At 35.9% G+C, this 20,567-nt stretch overlaps 1 protein-coding gene and 1 long non-coding RNA gene across 4 annotated transcripts in view; one reads left to right on the forward strand and one right to left on the reverse strand.

The window, feature by feature from the left end:
• The window catches only part of ARRDC3 (arrestin domain containing 3), a 14,160-nt gene extending 11,089 nt beyond the window's left edge, over positions 1-3,071 (reverse strand). For all 3 annotated transcript variants that reach the window (XR_003046703.1, XM_025047800.1, XM_006913215.2), the window contains exon 1: positions 2,509-3,071. Coding sequence is in view for 1 of the 3 variants with exons in the window: in XM_006913215.2 (XP_006913277.1) it covers positions 2,509-2,788 (280 nt within the window). In the remaining 2 variants the exon portion in view is untranslated. The remainder of the gene's footprint in view (positions 1-2,508) is intronic.
• A 59-nt stretch (positions 3,072-3,130) lies between these two features.
• LOC112480624 overlaps positions 3,131-20,567 on the forward strand; it is a 128,272-nt gene continuing 110,835 nt past the window's right edge. Inside the window, exons 1-2 of the long non-coding RNA XR_003046704.1 lie at positions 3,131-3,982; positions 8,476-8,588. This is a non-coding gene — a long non-coding RNA (uncharacterized LOC112480624). The remainder of the gene's footprint in view (positions 3,983-8,475; positions 8,589-20,567) is intronic.

Here is a 20,567-nt window from a genome sequence, read left to right on the forward strand (position 1 = left end):
GTGCGCGCGCCTATACATACGGCATACGTCGCCGGCGCTGGCGCTCGCGCCCGCGCAGCCTAACCTGCTGGACGGGGGCGGGGCGACCATGCCGCGGCGCTTCCGCTTTACACGCCCCAGCTGGTGACCGGTTCGATCTGGCTCTGGCCACCCTGACACCTTTACAGTTGCGGTGAGGGAAACTAGGGCGGTGGACGATTGGGGGAGGGGAGAAAAACCCCGGGAAACGAGGTGGGGGTGGAGGGGTAGGGAATACTCGCCGAGGTTCCCACCCAGCTTTCGATGTTACTGTCACTTTTTCTTCCCCTCTTGGCCAGCCTTTCCTATCTCTCCCCTTAAGTCAAACTAAGGTAGCCGGTCTGGTGAATGTATTGGTCGGAAAATCTTTGTTTCAGCTAAGAGGAAAACAAGCGTTCACAGAAGCCTCCTGAACCTCCCACCCCCAAAATAGGAAAATGGGGTCCTGCAAACCCTGCCAACCCAAGTTCCCTTTGAATAGGATTGTCAGCTAAAGTTGCGCCCAGGGTCTTTCGGCACCTGTAAGGCCAGCAGGACTGTCTCACCATCTACTCTGCTCACACCTAAAGTCATTTCTTTCTGGGGCTCAGAACAGGGAGATGTGCAGGGAGGATAAAACGTGACATGGGCTCTGGCCACCTCCAGAAGCCCGGGGAGGGACGCAAGTAGGGGCGGGGGCGACCGCTCTGGAGGGACCTTTACCGGCGCACGCCGGTTCCAAGCCTCGCCCCAGCCTGCTCGACCCACTCTCCCCACCCGCCCGCGCCCAATCCAATCAGAGCCTGGCATCGCCTTAGCAACAGGCTAACAAACCCGGCTCCGCCTATCGCCGGTCGCCCGGGGCGGGGTCTCAGTTACCAGGCTAGTTTGAGAGGTCCCTGTTTTAAGTCATTGAAACTATTCCAGCTTAAGACCTTGTCCACGCTTTGCAGGGGTTGAGGGCCATTTCGTTGGTGGTATGGGGAACATAGTTTTCTTTACAATGAAATCTTGGAGCAAACTAATTGTTTTTGTCCCTGTATATCGTTATTCTTTACCCCACTGCAAGCCTCAACTCCTTAAAAACCTTTGTTTCTTCTCACCCATTTAAAAGCTGCAATTTCCAGAAAGGTTCAAACACAAACTCATGTCTGCTTTTCAACATATAGCAAGACTATCATTAGATATTTTAGATTAACTAGACATTATTTTAAGATGCAAATTACCCACGTGTAACTGAAAACCTAACTAAACCTAACTAAAGAATTGACTTCATCTTAATATTTAAAAAATAGTACATTAATGGTATAACTGAAAGCATCCTTAATTTCTACACTTGCCTTAGTTCAATTAGTATTTCCTCAGGCATGTTTTTTAATACTAAAAAGGTAAAAATGTGCTCTAGTCTTTGAAAAGTAGTAAACATTTGAACTAAATATTGCATTTAAAAGGAGAAGTACAAAATTACATAACCAGTTTTAACATTATATTCTTCTTGGACTAGGAATTAAGTCATCGCCACCACCTGACGCGTGTAACCAATCTGCTGAGAGCTGAATAAGCGCCCCTCCTCACCACCCCCCAGAACTGGTCCGAAACAGGATTGAACCGCTTCTAACAAAGGGTGGAAACTTAGAAAAACAAGCTTAGAGTCTCCTATATTAAGACAATGTAACATTTTAAACAATCGATTGGAAATCTCAGGACCGTTTTCCCTTTGACAACCCTTTATCTCCCTTTTCTAACCAAAAATCAAATCCAGTGTGCCGAATACTTTTCAATTCCATTTGACTGGCATGGGTTTCATTGAATGCACGTTCCAAAGTTAGGCATGATGCTTGGGGAGGAAAAAAATTACTGACCCTAAATGGCTTCTAAAATTGATTTGAAACCTATCATAATGATAGATACTATCCTTTAGAATAGAGAATGCTTGATATAAATTTCTAAAGGAACTGGAAAGAATAGGGAAAACACGTGGGGCGATGATACCATATGTCAAAATAAGCCACAGAAACCCTTTATCAAAGAACAATGATCGATTCTTTAAAGTCTTTTGCATGTCAATATTAAAAACGAAATACACCTATTAACCCACTTAAAAGTGTTATCTTATTTCTTCACTGAAGCTTAATTTTTAAGATCTAAGGTTGCAGAGTATAAGGTAAAAAATTTCATTGGACTGCATTAGCAATTCAGTTGAAAACACAGTTGGATTTAAGCAGAATTTATAAGTAAGGTGCATATGGATTCCAAGTGCGTATGGCACAGACCAAGCTGGCTATAGAGGTAGTTGAATAAGTGCAGTTTGCAGTCACTTTGCAGATGCCTGCATGCATTACGACTTAACACACGATGACTGTCAAGGAGAATCCAAATCTTACAACTTTGCTAATCTTTACCAAACTGCTATGCGTTATGCTAGTAGAATTACATTAATTCAGAAAAACTGAAAAGGTACTTTCCCAAAGAAAACAGGTTTAATGATTTCTGAGTAATATAAAAACTTACCTCTTTCGTGTCCAATTAAGATGTCTTTATGGTTGAAATATTCTACTTCTTCAGTGTAATTCTGTGTGTAGGCAGTATTGGAGCCGGCATTTCTAGATTCGGTCCAGCGTACTTTCGCATGTCCTCTTGCATGAATTTTAAGAGATTTTACTCTGATTTCCCCAGTAACTTCTAAATTCACCCTTCCTGAGACTGTATCCCCACTAGAATACACAGGGACATTGCTGTCATTAAGACAGTCAAAGCTTATTGTCAAACTCTTCACCTTTCCCAGCACCATGTTTATAACAAAATCTATAAAAAAATAATGTAAGACAAAAAAGTCAAGATCACATATAAAATGTGACCTTCACTTAACACTGATCAATGTCTTTGCCGTGCAAAAACTTGCAGGCAAGATCAGTGATTCTTTACAAATAGTTCATTGAGATTTCTTAAAAAGTCAGGGCAGCAGAGAGGCTGCTGCTCCGCTCTCCAGCTACTCTCAGTGGTCTCCTTACAAAGACGGGCGGCTGGAGACTGCCAGCTCACTTTAAAAGCAGCTTTGTGGAAAAACAACGCCAGTGCGCATGCGCACGCCGCGGCTGCTGCCCGCCCTCCCTGCGCGCCCCTCCCGCACTGGGCTCGCTCCCTCCTTCGCTCGCTCGCGGGTACAGTAGGTGTACAGCTTGGGGTAGAGGACACGGGCTGCTGGGAGGCTAAACCTGACTTCTCTTCATTGTGGGCTCTTATTGGTAGGCAGGCTACCGTAAACCCTCTATGTGCTGTCTAGAGCCCCTTACCGAGCACACTCTATTTAAAGATAATGGCAGAAGAGGGCACTGGGGGACAAGGGTTCGGTGGCGAGTTGTTTGCAAAGCCAAGTAAGGATAAACTGCTGAGTGACCAGCCTGAAGCGTGCGTTACAGGCATTGCAGCGTTTTGACCACTGCCTGACTGGAAGGAGGAAAAAGTGATATGTGAACAGAGATGGTGGGGGAAGGGGAGAAACCGGTTGGGCAAGCGTGGTTGCTTAGCATAAGCTAACGAATTTCAAAAAAAAAGTAATAAAACCAGACAAGAAATAATGTTCTTAGACAAGAGCATTTTTGGCTTTTTTTTCTTTTTTTCTTCTTTTTTTTAAAACCCGTGCTTTGCAGGCAGGATGGAAATGAACTCAGTTGAGGCCAAAAAAATCTTAAAGGAGAATACTATAAAGAGCATGAAAGAGAAGCACGTATAATTTAATAAGTAGGGTTTGCTTTCTCAACTGCATTCTCTTCCGTCTCTTAATTAAATAGCGATGAAAAACAACCAAGTTGTTTGCATGATGACACCAGGGGGAAGAAAGGCTTGACCACTTCCTCGAAGGAAGAAAAGTCCTTTTTTAAGACACCGCCTACAGCTGGATTTGTAGAGTATGACCTGGTTACAACTCTTATGTCCAGAGGATTAAGAATAGAGTTCGGCCTAAAAAAGTACCACCTTATAAAAGGTAGCATGACATAGTGTTTGAGCTAACAATGTTTACAAGATCGGAAAATCTTTGTTAGAAATTAGTGAAACACATTAAGAGGGATTTAAAAGGCATGATTTGGTATATAAGTAGGGCTTAATTCTGTAAAGCTATAATTTTAATTTTCAGCCTTGGACTGTTAACACAATAATTCTCATAATACATCTTAAAGACAGGTACATTTATCTCTGCTATGTAACAAATGGGAAAGCTTTCATAAAATCACAGCGATTCAAACCATAACAGCATAAAACTTGTCTAGATTTTTGTAATCAACAGAATTGCTTATAAAAGAAATATAGAAAGGAAAACTATGACTTGAGCTGTCTATACATAACCAAAAACATTTTGGAAGATTTTTGGCTGTCCGTGTCTAAAATGTTTTAGACTCTTGCGCAGTATATTTGGATAGGTTGACACTATGAGTCACAATAAACTAAACTCGTTGGGCTTGCTGTTTTCTTATTTATTTGGAAGAAACGAAATTTTGTTTGAATTTAGTTGACGAGGCAATATCTTCAACATTACATGAGGGTATAAATATGCAAACTATTTGGACAGTTTGTGGGCCGGCTATTTATCTCTGAAATAATTTAGATGATTAAAACTGAATTTGTGTGTTTTGGTGGGGAAAGCAGTCTCTTTTTTCCCCTTGTTTGACACCTGGTGGAAATTCTAGTTAAAGTACTTCGGTTGTTGTACCAGCTTTGATAACAGATACTACTTGGGGTTTTTCGCCACCTAGTGGTAAAAGTGGTGAATTTGATAAAACGGCAGCTCATTAAGGTCAAATGATACTTAGCATTCAAATAACATTGGTCAAGGAACAAATTAAAAAGTGTAGTACACAATAAGACCTTCATTACTAAATTTGTTTTAAATTATTGAGGGTTAGTGAACAATGGCTGAATTTTTCATAATATTTAAAATTTCTCCAGTTGAAATACAACATTTCTGAAAAAATAAGAATCAGTTGTTTAAATAAACAAGACTTGCATTTAACCAAAAAGAATCCTAAAAGATATACTTATAGTTTGGAAAATTGTTCTAGCACATTCAATGTTTTACTACTGTCACTATATTACATTCTTTCTATTTGAAGCTTTTAGGATATAATAAATCATTCTGTTATTTATTTTGTTATTTCTCCTTATTTTCTTTTTACTGTATCTTCCTAAACACTTTTTTTTAACTAACAAGTTGACAAGAATGTCTTATCCTCTATCATTTTTACTTCAGATCCTACTCACCTACCCTAATTATCACTTTTCTTCTCTTTGGATTTGTTCACACAACAATTTCTTAAGTGTCTAGACTTGAGTTTACTTCATTTTGTTTTCCTCCTATTTATTCAAATTATGAAAACACCAGAAATAAACAACTCAGGTGCCTCTAAATCATTTTATGTTTTTATTTCTAAAAGAAAAAAACAAACACAGGTAACTAAGTTTTGTTTCTCTTGTGACTTTTGTAATTTCCCCTTTAAAGATTCCTTGTCTAAATAGCTACCCATTAGACAGCTTGGAATACTGTACTGTAGCCATTCATTATCTTGGGCTTCTGGACTTGCTTCATTGGGTCCTTATGGTATTTTGCATTCCGTTTAAGCTATTCATCTTTACCACTAAGTCTCTTTCTTACTGCACCCCAGCCTACGTCTCATATGCCACCTCCTCCTACTCATCTGCTAACTCTCTATACTACTGTCAAGTACATCTTCTGTCCCCTTTGTTAGCTTGTCTCACTGTTGCCAATGTGCAGTTACATGCTGCTTTTTGTGCCCAGAACAACATCCCACTCCTGTGTTATCTCCTTTCCCTTCTTCTAACCCCTCTACCATATTTAGTTGGCACAACTGAATAAAATTCCAACTAGACAGAATGACTAACTCCTCCTCCCCTTTCTATAGCTTCTTAAGAGCTTAAATAAGACTCTCTTTTTATGGTATTTTTTTTTCTTAGACTTTTAATTCAATTGCTGTTCCACCTTACTATGTAAAGGTTTAAACTCAATCTCAAAAACTTTGTTAAAAGCTGACAAATGGTAATTGCTATCAAGTTATATTGAGGCAATAATATGTCAAAATAAGTCTGGAGGTTTTCACCTGTTAAAACAAAATGTCCAATATTTTTATATAAAAAAAGTAAGCCATCTCAACTGAAAGTTTTGGTGTGCGGTTGTAAGAAAAACCAAACCAGCAGTCAGAACCTTTTTTTTTTTTTTTTTTAAATGTGAATTCCATGCTTAATTCTTATTTAACACCTGACAGGTGTGAATGCTGTAGAAGTAAGGGAGGTTTTCTGGTTAAATCTTAATTCTGTATTTCAAGAATTTGTAACTCTGACTTAACTCTTTAACATCTTGGGACTGCAACAAATTTGACTTTGGTGTGGACAATGAGGGTAAGATTTGCTATAGTATTAACAGAATGAATAAGAATTTTTATATTTGATATATTTAATAGTTAATTATATTGTATGTTTGTTGCATTCTTCATACTGACTAGACATTTAAATGTGTTGTAAATTTTGCGAGAAAATTCAGTACTAAATTTGGTTTCTATTCTCCCTCATGGAGTAGTGTGTTATGTGTTATGTGAATGCCATTTAATCTTTTATTTTTGATTTTTTGATTTAAAATAAAATCACCCACAATTCTACTATCCCCCAAGAGATATACCACAGTTAACTTTTTGGTACATTTCCATCTAGATGTACAACTAAGAATGAAGGGCCTTGCTAGTTAAACTATGACAGTGCTTCTTATCAAGTAGAATTCTTTGACGACAGATTTGATTAGTGCCACTAATACTTAGGACCTGCTAAAAGAGATGAATGGGTAAAGTTTATTCATCCAGGATCAAGTGGCATTGGGCCTGCAAGAAGGATCAGAAATGCTAAATTTCTTTTCTGAACCATTTTATGACCTTTGACCAAGAACAATTTTATGTAATGAGGGAAAAACATCGTAATAACTAATATTTTCTTGATTGCTATTGAGTTTTAGTGGCAAAATATAATTAAAAGGAACCAATTCTCAATTTTTTTGTATTATATTTATATTTGGCTGACTGAAATTTGATTTTTTTCTTGAGAATGTTACCCTTCCAATCATGTACATTTTCTCCGTTGATGACGAGAAAGTTATTATAAATGATTAAAAAAACCCTAAAGTTATTATTTACTGCTACTACCTTTTCAACACTTTAATTGGAAGCATTTTTAAGGATCTCCTCCCTAAGGTTAGTTTTATTTATTGCTGTTAATTTTTATGCTAATGTTATCATAACTTAAAAATTGTAAGAGAATTATTGCTTCTTACTCATCTGTGATCAGCTCAGTTTTCTTGTTACTGTTCTTCCTCCTGTTGGGGAATTTTTATTTGCTACCAGATTGAAGTAGTATTTATGATGAAGGAAGTGTTTGTTGTGGAAAATCTGTAAGGATAAGGGACGATTCAAGTTTAAAAGTTTGCTGAAGACTCATTGCCTCAAGAATTTTAAGTGTTTTAAGTGAATTTTTGTTTCAGGGTTAAGAAACAAGTCTGGTGAAAACTAAACCTTAAAATCACACTTTTAATTTATGACCTATAAATTCACATTTGGATAATCAGCAATTGGTTTTATAGTTGTTTGTGTAACATAAACATTTTTAGTTCATATATAAATTATTTCAATCAATACATTTTAGTGGAAACATGAGGCAACTGAAAATTTCTGCCCTAAATTGATATAACATTTTTGTAGTTATGTGTGAATTTCAAATTATTTTGTCGTCGGGACTCAAATAGAAATAAATTTAATGCTTTAATATTTTGGACTTTGAAACATATGAAGAGTTTCATGGGCATGGAGGTACACGTGCACAAAGCAAAATATCCAATGTGAGGAACAAATTACATCAAATTAATATAGTCCATCTTGATCTTTAGAAAGTGGGAATAATGCTTTGGTAAAGCCAAAATAATTTTGTAAAAACAAAATTTGGAACCTAGAGTTGATAGCATTTTACCTAATAATTCTGTTGTCCAAAGCATCTTTTACATTCTTAGAAATAAGGTACACTTTATTTCTACCAGTGGGCCACTTGAATAGGGAGAAGTCTTTTAACCAATTTTTCATTTATTATTATCATTATTTGCTGCTACTTGCATCTGTTTTGGCAAAACTTGGTGGAAGCCCTCAGAAAGGTGAATGTACAGGAAGAAGCTGAGCTGAACTCTTTTTCCTCCCATGAGTGTTTCTGCAAATCAAGACCTTTTAGAAAGGGTCACTCGGTAGCAAAGTGGCTAATGGGAGATTTCTGCAGGGAAAAGACTGGTTGTAAAATATAATCATGATCCTAAAGAAGATAACATGAGAAAGAACAAAAGCCATACTGTTTTATTGTTTCTAGCACTAGCCTTTCTCATCTTTACAAACCTCAATGATTTTGTATTCTAATCACATTGTGTTTTTCTGTCTGTTTCTGCAGTGATGCTCACTCCAAATGAAATGAAATGTTGGCCTCTGGCTCAAAAACCGTGGTGGCCAGTATTTGGAAGACAAAGTTGTTTAAGTGAACTGCTTAAAAATCACCAAACATAGGTAAGAAACACCCACCAGAGTTGCGTGAGGATGAAGGGCAAGAGATCCTCTGGTGGATCTGGGGTCAGAGGAAGATAAAGAGAGTTATGGTGGCTACATAGTCCAGAGACCCCTTGCTGGTCAGGCTCATATTGAAAGAGTGGACATGGTGCAGGCTTGTCTAGTAATGACAGGAAGTCAAGAAGACTTTTTGGGGGGGGGATTAGGAAGCCTGGCTAATAACAGAAAATGGGAGGAGGAGAAGGTCAGGGTTGGTGGGATCAAGCAGTTTTTTTTTCTTTTTTAGGTGTATAGGTCATGTATATCTTAGCCAAGAAGTCTGGAAACCACCAGGTTGTACACTGAATGGGATGTGTGTCATGAGAGAAGTAGATTATCATTACAATATCCAGAATACTAGCATATTTTAATATGATTATTATGTAATAATCATAATTTTTTTTTTTACTGATTATCTTAGTTGGTCCTCTTAATGGCCCTATGTGGTAAATACTATTAGAGTATATCCATTTTGTAAGCAAGGAAACAAGCTTAGAATGACAAAGTAACTTGCCCAATCTCATACAGCTAGTAATAGGTGGTGCTAGCTAAACTTGTGCTCTTAATCACTAGGCCACACTGCAAGCAAGTCAGTGGGCTTATTTATCAATACTTCCTTCAAGAAAGCTTCTGTACCATCCTCTCCTCCCCTACTTTGGATTATGTGTAACGTTTCTGTGTTCACAGCACCTTTTAAAAACCTTATTCCCTAACAATCTTTTGTGTAGTTTGTACATTTATCGTCTCTTCCATAATACTCTAAGCTTCTCATGGTTTTATCTACATGATCTTGTCTACAGCTCAAGTGTTAATCATTTTTATATTTTATATTTTATATTTTCAGCACTCAGCATAGTGCTTGACACATAATACACATTCAATAAATGTTTATCAATATGATAAATTAATAATGGAATGTTATCCTTAAACAATTTTTTATTGTAAGATTGTGGAATCTTAAGGGAAGTTTTTCCAAATAACCACATGAAAACACTTGAGACTGAAGAATTAAAAATAAGATTTAAGTTCAGATCATCACTTTATAAAAGTATGCTGATTGCCACAGGGTCACCATCATAGGGCATTGTTTAATCCCAGTCAAAGTAATTAAGGGTTACTAGCCTATGCTAAAGTAGTTTCATGGTTGTAAAGTAATAATCATATTAAAAATTCACATATCCCTCTTCAGCATTTTTCTACTTGTATTACATTTGGTACATTATTTACAACTGATGAACAAGGAGTCTTCCAGCCTGCTTTTGAGTGCTTAGGAAAAATGCAATTGTGTGCCATAGCAGAGAGCAAAATACCTGACTGTAAGCATTTGGGCAAGTTAAGTGAAAATTGCAATATTGTTTATCTATATTTTTAATATAGTTTCATAGCTGACATTTAATAAAGTATTCTGAACAGATTCGCAAGTAGGTGAGAGAAAAGTTTATTTCAAAGATCTTGATTATACAGTATTTTATTTGCTATATATACAGATTATGTATAAGTGATGTCTCTCTTAGAAATTAAAATCACTAAAAATGTTTCTGAAGACAAATACTTATTCCTTCGTAGGTTTGGTAAATTCAGCAATCAGATATGTGAAACTCTGGTTACTAAAATATACATATTTTTTAAAAACGATTTTACAGATATTTTAAAAACATTTTTTAAAATTTTAGAAACAATAAAATAGGTGGGAAATAATTCAATATTTGCTGTGGAGAAGCAAATTTTTATGGATTTATGGGTGAAAATGAAACATAACATTCTAGATACTTGCAAGATATTAGAAAGCATGAGCAATGGTGCATGCTATGGATTGAATTTATTTGTATAAATTTAACTCCTGAAGAAATGAATTAATTTTCCCTTAATAATTAACAGAAAAGATCTAGACATTTTTAGTGTATTATCTTACATTACTAAACAAAGGCAATCTATTATGAAATTGTACAAGTAACAAAGAAAAAAAAGTGTGATCAGTGAATAAAATGTACAGTCATGTAATTAAAAATTTTCACTTCCGGAAGCCAGAATTTTTGGCTTAAAATTTATAAAAGAAAATACCCACATATTTTCCTTCACAATTATGAAACTCAAAAGAGCTTTAAATATATTATATGCAGTGTCCAGTCTGTAAGACCCATTAATTAGTTGAATTATTATTTTTTAAAATAGGGCTTTTTTTCTCCAAAACAATGTTTAGTTATTAATAAACAACATTTAAATGATAGAAGCCATTGTTTTCTACAAATTAATATATTTGGTTTTTATTGTTTTATAATACGTTTAAGTATATTTTCTTACAAATATACTATATTTGGTATATGTAGAATTTGCTGTGGAGGCTTATATGTGTTTACACACAAGGACAGGGGGGAAAGAAATATTGCCTGAGTAGTGCTAATAGTTTCTGGTATTATCTCATTTTCCAGAAGATAACTTTCTGTATGAACGTGTGTGTGTGTGTGTGTGTGTATGTGTTTTAAAGGAAATACATAAAGTTAAAAAGAACTCTATTGTGGAGAGACTTGCTGTATTTGTGTTAAGAAGAAGCAATCTTTATCTCTACCTGTTTGATAAATACGGTACATAAAACAAAATGAAAAGATTAGATGTGAAAAGAAGACAATTTGAAGGAGCTCTAGAGGGAAAAATACATTTGACTATATATATAATTCTTAAACCATAAAATGATGAAGATGATGGACTAAACTTTTTACATGCTTTTAAAAAATATTATTGTTATTTATGCCTATAGCATCTGGTCTTCCTAGGTGGTCTCCCATCTAAGTACTAACCAGGTTTGACTCTGCTTAGCTTCTGAGATCAGACAGTGGGCTTGTTTAGGGTGGCATGGCCGTAGGCAATGTTGCATGCTTTACATCATTTGATCTTAACAATAATGCAATTATCCTCATTTTACAGATAGGGAAACTGAGGCTTTGAAAGGTCGAGTAACCTGCTCAGGGTCACACCCTAAATGGCAGAGTTTCCTTTACAGAATTTACAGGTTAAGAGGGAATATAAACAGTTACAATAGGGATATATATGCCATTGATATGTTACCAATAGGATTAGTATATACTAGGCAGCATCTTGCAAAGGTAGTAAATTCTGGTGCAGTGCTCAGGCTGAGCCTTCACAGAAGAGTTAAGATTGACTAGAGAAGAGAGAGAAATCGGGGGAGTGCTTAATGATCAATCTAGAGAAGTAAACAGAGGCCAGTTTATCAGATCTTTAAAGCTACTCAAAACATATAATTGATTGTCCTAATTGGGACACTTGAGAATGAATGAGAGGCTAATAATAACCATGTTAGTACAACAGAAATAAACAGAAACCATCTTGGGCAAACCAAGAAGTATAGCAATGTAAGGAGTTTGGACTTTATTCTAGGAGCAATCAAGAACACTGAAGGATTGAGATGAGGAGGAAGAGGGGAAAGAGATGACACTGATGATAAAAATCTATTCAAGAATTTAGATGTGACATCTGCAGCAGGTTCAAATCTCTCAGCTATAAGACAAACTGGAAACTTCATGAAGGTTTTTGTCTATTATGCACAGAGAGCCAAAATCCATTACAGAAATTGTCTGGATTAGCTACCTGCTGGGTCCAATGAAACACTAGTAGACAAAGAAGTTGAAAAAGGGAAGACTCACATATTCTTTGGATGACTGGAAGAGTGTGACACCAGTATGGCATCAAGCCTTACTATGATTCCAAGGACTTTATCACTAAATAGAAATGATTTTTTTTTTTTTTTGATGTGGTGAGGGAGGTTGAAATAAATTTGATCTTTAATTGGGGAATATGTAATGTATTATTCCATAATGATATATGATAATTGCTTTGGTAATCATTCTTTAAGTTCCTGCTCATTTATGGAACTTATGTAATTATCACCTATTATTATTGGATTTATTACTCTAAGGGAAATATTGTCAATAAAAATATCTGCTTAACCTAAAAAAGTTAACCTGGAGAGGTTAATTTAAGGACTGTGATTTTCACATGGAAATTTTTACTTAGGAGATTCTTGAAATTTCCCTTTCCCTAGAGTATCTAAAATGTTTTTATTTACAAAAAGCTACTGTACCCAGAATTTTCTAGGAAAATATCTTTTTGCTCTTGAACTCAATAGTAAGTAGGAAATCATACTGTATAGTATTCATGTGCATAGAACAGTTAATAAATTAATAATGACTGTTAATTAAAATACTAATAAATTAATATCTTCAGACCTATTAACTAAGTTTACTTAAAGTGATTTAATGAGCAGGTGTTAACTGGAAATAAACCTATATGTTTTCTAAAACTATTAAATCACAAGAAAACAAACATCAAAATATTTTTTTGAACCAAATCATTTTATTTGGTTACAGTTCCTGCTTTTGGCATACATCTATTAATATCAGGTATAGAGAATTTGAAAGCTGTGCTGGGAAATTCAGTGGGTAGATTCTCTCAAAGTTAAATCCCATTTCTTTCCTCAGTGAATCTTTAACGTTTTTTTTTTTTTTTTCATCTTAGCAGTCAACAAAAACTCTGGCAGACTGGAATATAAAACATAGATTACATTTTATGTAGTTTGCACAGCTCATGTACAAACAGAAAAAGATTTCCTCATGACCTACCTTGATATCTTTATTCAAGGCCTATACCATTCAATTTGTCAGTGTGCCACTGCCACTACTGCACGTTTTTGGTCATAGTAAGGTACAGCTAACATAGCCATCCTGATAGGAAAGAGATCTGCAGGTTGCTGAAGAGAGGAGGTTACATCTAATTTACAAGTCAGAGATCAGAATCATACAATAGCTATATGTGGACTTGATTTTATTTCATGGTTTTTAAGCTTTTTTTTCATTGAAGCAGTACCTACAATTGAAAGACAGGTATGTTGTAGCATTTAATGCCTTAAATTCTTTAGAGTCTGAAATGGAAAGGGGATGTTCTTAGGTGTTTAGATCCTAAATCTTAGGGATTTTGAAATGAAATGCTCCGTCGTTCATTTATTGTGCCATAATTGAAATGCCCTGTGGATGTTATTTGGGATTATTGTGATTAATATTTGGAAAAGTTTATCATTTTCAAATATAAGATTCTTAAGGAAAAAAAACACTGAAGGGTTTTTAAGGGCTATAACATGATGTTATTTGTATTTTAGAATAACTTAGACTGATGTGTGGAAAATAGGTTAGGAGAAATTTGAAGACTAAAATAGGCTGTTGCAGTAATACAGCAGAGTGATGATGGTGGCCAGAATTGTGTACTATCAGAGAAGTTAGAAATGGATAAGTTCAAGGGATATTTAGGTTGTAGAATCAATAGAAATTGGTACAGAGGGAGACATATTAACTGGATGTATGTTGTAGTGGAGGGAAGGGAAGTCAAGGATGACATTGGATTTCTGGCTTAGGCAACTTGATGAGTGAATGGCTCCACCATTCACTGAGATGAAACACATGGGAAAGGAGTAAGGGTGATGATGAATTTATATTTGTTCAGTTTTATATCCATTAAAATTATTTTTGTTTTTTAAATATTCAATTAAATGTTTTTAAATATTTGAAATTTACAGAGAATTTACTGACACAGTATGCAGACCTTTTTGTCTCAATACTGTCCTTTAGAAAAAAGGAATATAATTCAGAATCATCTGTTGCATACAACCATCATATGTCTTTAGTATCCTTCAGTTGGGAGCAGCAATACAGTCTATTCTGGTCTTTAATGACCTTGACATTTTGAAAATTATAGACCAGTTATTTTATGGAATGTACCTTTGGGCCTTTTCCAACCAGGATTTTTGAAGAGAATTAAGTCCTAACATCCTAAAGCATTTATTATATGAAAAATTTACTTCTTTCAATACACCTAGAATAGTATTAATTATGTACAATTCTTCAGAGAGTTGAGAAATGATCACTGTGTTCTGTGGTTTAGTTGAAAAAGGCTGAATTATTAAATTTTGACAGGAACACCTGAAAGCGATGCTATTTTCTTCTCATTGAATATTATCAGATGACACATGATTTTGATTTGTCCTATTACTGATGGCCACTTGATTAAAGATGTGTCTGTCAGGATTCTCAAATATTAAGATAGTTTTGTTTTCCTCCCTTGGTAATTAATAAATATTTTGTGGGGAAGTTCTTTGAGACTTCCCCATCAAACTTCCTCATCAAACTTTCAACTTATTTATTTATTTGTAATACTATTGATTGTTGTGGGCCTTAATTTATTACTATCATTATTTATCTTGATGTTCACATTGTCCCCAGACTAGCTACTGGAAGCACCTTCCATGGTGCTTATGTATTCTCTTGCCATGTCTCTATCACTTTTTGACTATGTTCTTTCTTTCTGGCCCAAAATATTAACAAGTTCATTTTTGTACGTTCCCTGCTCAATGATCAATTTAGAGAAGTAAACAGGCCAGTTTATTAGAATCTTATAGCTAATCAGAACATATAATTGATTGTCCTAATTGGGACACTTGGAAGTGAATGGGAGGCTAATTAATAATCATGTTGGCACAACAGAAATAAACAGAAACTGTCCTGGGCAAATCAAAATGTATAGCAATGCCCTGGAATCAGCAATTTTTTGTCCTGAGTCTTTTTAGTGGAGAATAACATTTAGAAGACAAGAACTGGGTATTAGGTTTGCTCTTTGCTTTTGAAGTGTAACGCTTCAAGCCTTTTTTAGTAGAGAGTGCTAGGATCTGCATGTATGTATGTATGTATGTATGTATGTAAGTATGTACATACACACATTTGCATATCTATTATCTGTCTGTCAATCATTCAAACCATGAGTTTATATTGATACAATCAGTTCTAATCTAGTACCTCAGGGCTTGTTCTAATTTTCTCTCTTTCCATACGTATATAACTTCCCTTCCTTGACAATGAGAAACCAGGCTCCCATTGGCCTTACTATATTTACTTTTTGGATCAATCTCAGTGCACGTAATCAGTCTCTTTTTTCCATTGCCATTCCCTCTCCTATCTAGATGTACTCTTCCCCAGAGTGGACCGTGCCACCCATATCAGACTATTCTTTTACATGAATGTACTCTCACCTTACTCAGGCTTGGCCTCTCCACACTGCACTGACCTTTGTGTGATGCTGTATCAGGTAGGCTCTGACTCTCATGTAGCTCTCACTTCCCCTCTGCCTCCCAACCTCCCGTGCCTCTTCTTCCACAAGCAGGGCAGGTATACAACTATTTCAATTTAATTGTTTATGAAAAGAGAAAGGTAGGGCAGAGGCTAAAAGGACACTAATTCAGGAAAGAATTGTTTTCGGTAAGGTGTCAATTTAGAAGGTGAGGTTAAAGATATGAAAGAGACAGGTAACTGGTAAAACCACTTCTCTGAGAAGGTAGAAAGGGATGGGATGTAGAACACAATTCTGAGGATTGGTTTTGAGTATGAAAAAGACCATGTTCCCATTTTAAGAGAAAGTGGGAGGGAAGAATGGTTTCGATACAGATCAGTTAAAGAGTTTCCTGGCGAAAGTGGAATGGATTTTCATCTATGGGTTTTGCTTTCTCTGTGAAGACATGTCTGAGAAGGAGTGATTTAGTTGGAGATTTGAAGAAAGTAGAGAGAGTTCAGAAATCAGTGTAGAGCATAAGAAAGTGAAATGAGCAAGAAAACCAGAAAGATTTCTGAGTGATATGGAAGATCTAACTGAGAATAGAAACTGAAAATGAGTTGAGACACAGGCCTGAAAAGTTAGTGTTTTTTCAGCAGTCCCCAGTGCTGGGAGTATAGAAGGCATTTTTTTATCAGGCAGATGGTTAAATAGAAATGGCACAAGTAAGTTCATGATATTGGCTAGAGGTTGAAATGAAGAAATGAATGTTGAATGTTGAAATGAACAGTTCTTTAAACTATTGGGAAAGTAAAGGAAGAGAGGAGGAATCTGAATGAGAGACAGTAGATGGATCTTGGCCTACCTCAAGGTCCTTGTGTGATTTGGTTCCCAATGACCAGAAACCATCTCTGTCTAACCTAAGGGTATGTGTGTAGGGGCAGGAAGGGAAAGCATTATTATAAGTATATTGGGTAGCCCACAGAACTGAAAGTCAGGCTGGATAATCATGCCTCAGAAATACAGGAAGCCTTTAGCTTTGGTGGCATAGGTGTTAGGAAGCCTCTTCAGATGACCATGACTGGGATGAATCAGCTCTACCATGATCTATTCTTGTGTTACTGCTCAGGATTCAAATACTGAGGAGAAAAGTTAAACTTTAAATGGCCTTGCTTGGGTCTTGTGCCCAAACTCTTGGCCAAGAGATTGAGATTATTACCAAGACTGTATGAAAAAGGGTAGGGGTAGTTCCACAAAGGAAAACAAGTGTGCTGTTGAGAGGAAGAGAATGGATGCGACTCTAGCAAAAACGAGATGTTCAGTGCATTTGTGGGTATTGAATTTATGTAGATCTGATAAAGCAGATTTGATATGGTGAGGAAGGTGAATGAAATGCTAATCCTTTTTTTAACTTTTATTCTTCTTAATTACAAAAATAATGTATGTACATTGTAAAAATAATTAAAACTATCCCCTCCGCCAAATCTTTAATAAATGTGGAGCAATGACCAAGATAGGACAGTAAAGTGGGGAGAAGGAGATAGATTGATTTGAAAAGTATGGTTTAAATGTTTCCTATGGTTCAGATCTGTCATGTACACTGTGGATATGACAGTGAATAATGAGTGTTTGGTCTCTTGCTCATAAGTACAAAACAGTGCGTTGAAAACTTTAAGGTCTTGTACAAATCCAAGGTTGATTTTACAAAAATGTCAGCTTTTGGAATAGGTAGGTATGTATCTTCAACTTATATAATAAAATCAAATCAAATAATTTTTAATTCTTTTAAAAACTTCCATAATTCACACATTTAAGAATTGACTTTTTTTGTTATTGTTTTTTTCATTGTGCACTCTTTTTGAGATAATGTGTAATCTCTCCTGAAAAAACAAAAACAAAAACAAAAACAAAAACAAAAAATTGACCCTCTCCCAGCCTGCTTTTTTTTTTCCATGAGAATTTCAATGAGTTTATTTGTGTCAAACTGATAATTTGCGCTGGAGAGCAAGATCTCAAATGCTTCTCCACCTTGCTTTAGAAAGTCAACATTTTAGTGTAAACAGTTTTGTTGAGTAGATTCTATTTGGTGGATATTAACACAATAATGTTTTTATTTTTTTCCACTCACAATTCCCAGTAGTGCTTTGTAGACTCTCCCAAGATAATTTCTTGGGCACATTCCACAACTTTCTCATCACTTTCAGTTATTAAAAAAAAAAGCAAAACCGAACTAATTTCACTCCAGTGTAAAAATCCAATCTCAAATCTGATTCAAATATAATCCTCTCAATTTCCTCTACTAACATCTAAGTCTTTTTGTTGGGGAGGAGGAATATGAGACATGGCAGGGGTTGCTTATTAGAGATGAGAAAGTACCCTTCCCCATAAGATTTGCATGATTCTGTTGCCGCTGGTGGCTACTAACAATATGGTGGTCTCCTCATAACTTTGTGCAGTTTTTAGGGTTGTCTAGTTTTACCACGGTCCACTACATCACTGTGAGGGTACCCATGTGTTCTTTTAGTCCTGCCTTTGGTCTACATCCCAACCACTTAAGAAGCAGCTGTTAGGTATCCCCAGGGTTTGGCCAGGGCTTGGACTTTCTCCTCTCCTGCGTATTCTTATATCAATTCAAGCATAGGAGCCCTCCTCTGCACCCTCTGATAGAATTGGAAGCCTGGAATGGGTTGGAGGCTGCCTTCACTTTCTTTTTAAATTCCCTATAACATGGTCTCTCTTTGTCCCACATTTCTGGGCTTGGCTAATTAGTGCTTCTCCTTTAAAATCTCCAGAAAAGAAGCAGGCACAATTCTTGGTGTTCTGATAGGCTCCCAAATTTCAAAAAATACAAGTAGGTTCTTCTCCAGACTCTCTCACAGGACTGACTGAACTTTGAAGGCAGTCTTCTGGTTGGTCTCTATGTTCCTGACTCTGCAAGTATTCAGCTAGGTAGTAGGCTGTCACCCTTTCCTTCTTTCCGGCACTCACATTCTGTATTCCATTGAAACTCTGCCGTCACTTGGCTTCTGGTGGGTTAAGGGGTGATATTTTTCTGCCCACCCAGGGCTGAGATATTGATCAGGAATAGCAGAAGTGGTTCCCCTGCCTCTGAATAAGTCCTCAGGGGGCTTTTGGCTGAAACACTTGGAAAGGTCTTTAAAAACATAGAATCCTTATGCCTTTCTGTCATCATTTTTCACTCAGAATAATCAATTCTAAGACAACAGGAAAAATCCTATTAACATTCTATTATCATAGCATAAAACTAAACTAAATGATATCCTTCATTCTTATTTGATACTGTAAAAGAGAATGAAATGACAATACAATGAAAAGAGGAAACACAAACTATTATTACCCACAGGATTTGGCAAACTGATCTTTTCAGTGTCTAAAATTTTAAGTTTGGGATGTTTAAAGCAGCATTGATTTTAAAAGATCATTGGACATACTATTAATGAATAATATTGTAGTTGTTTTGTCTGACTTCCTGTTGGAATATGGCAGGTATAAGGTGACTGTCAGAGTGAGAAAGAGGAATTAGGCCTATTATTAAATCATTGCTCAGTCAAGAATATAGCTCAATAACAGTGTTTAACTTTTTATTAGAAAGGCTTTGAATGTAATAAGCAGGATTGGCATTGATTTAAAAAAATAAACAGATTTTCCTTTAAGACTTTTGAAAGACATTTTTTCAAGTTAAACAGATGTTAAAATGTACTTGTTAATCTTACGCCTCATAGTCCCCTTAACAGAGGTTTGAATAAAGAAGTATTTTAGGTTCTGGCTTAAATATAAAGATGATTTTAAGCATTCCCAACGGCTAACAAATATGATTATTATTCCTACGGTGGTACTATCTTCAGACTTGCTCAGCTGAATTCTTTCTGAGTGACATTTCTGCTATACAGATCTTTCTCATTAAGAACTCAATAATGGAATAGGTTAATTAGAGATAGGTAATCTTACCTTGTATTAATCATCCTCTGTCAGAATAAATTAACCTTTTTTGAGCTCCTATTTTCTGGAATTCCCAACCTTTGTAGACCCTGTTCTTGAGGCATTAGATACCCTCATAAAATTTTAAACTCATTTGAATTTGGAAGTACCCATTATTAATAGAGTTATTAAACTTAATTATCACAGATTTACTCTGAGATCATTGAAGATAAGCCTAATTCAGGCACCTCACAGCTTATTTCTTCCTGGTGTGTGATCTGGAGAAGTTCACTTATTATTTCTGAGTCTTCATTTCTCTGATTTATAGAATAGGAATAACTCTATCCATCTCAAATTATGGAAATTAAATGGGATAACATCTACAGTGGATTCTGAAATTCACTGCTGAAGTTTTCAGGATTGTTAGTATTATTTTGAGGTATGTTCAAGTCAGAACACTTCACGTTTACCACTGTTGATATTAAATAATTCCTAATATCACTGAGCTCCTGGTTTCTCTGTATCTTTGGCAGGGATAAAAAAAAATGACAAAAAGTGTGAGATGGTATTGCGACCATTCAAGGCTTCCATGCCTCTTTGGTACATGTGTGGGGCCCAAGGAAGCAGATGTGTCAGTCAGCCCATCAAAGAATAGAACTCATTGGGCCAGCCATGTTGGAGATTCATGACACCACATGACAAACTGAAAAACTAGCATGCATTGAGATGAATCTATTAACAATGTAAATATAAATTCATCTGCTTTTGAAAGGCAAAATAACGCAGTAAATGTCATCAGAGGTAATTTGGGAAACAGTCAAACATTTGGCTTTAATTAGAAAGGCAAGAAAATACATGAGAACTAAGTTCCTTTTGGTCAGCGTTTGTTTATCCTTC

Source organism: Pteropus alecto, unplaced genomic scaffold, assembly GCF_000325575.1.
Source record: "Pteropus alecto unplaced genomic scaffold, ASM32557v1 scaffold20, whole genome shotgun sequence".
In the NCBI taxonomy this organism is placed as follows: domain Eukaryota; kingdom Metazoa; phylum Chordata; class Mammalia; order Chiroptera; family Pteropodidae; genus Pteropus; species Pteropus alecto.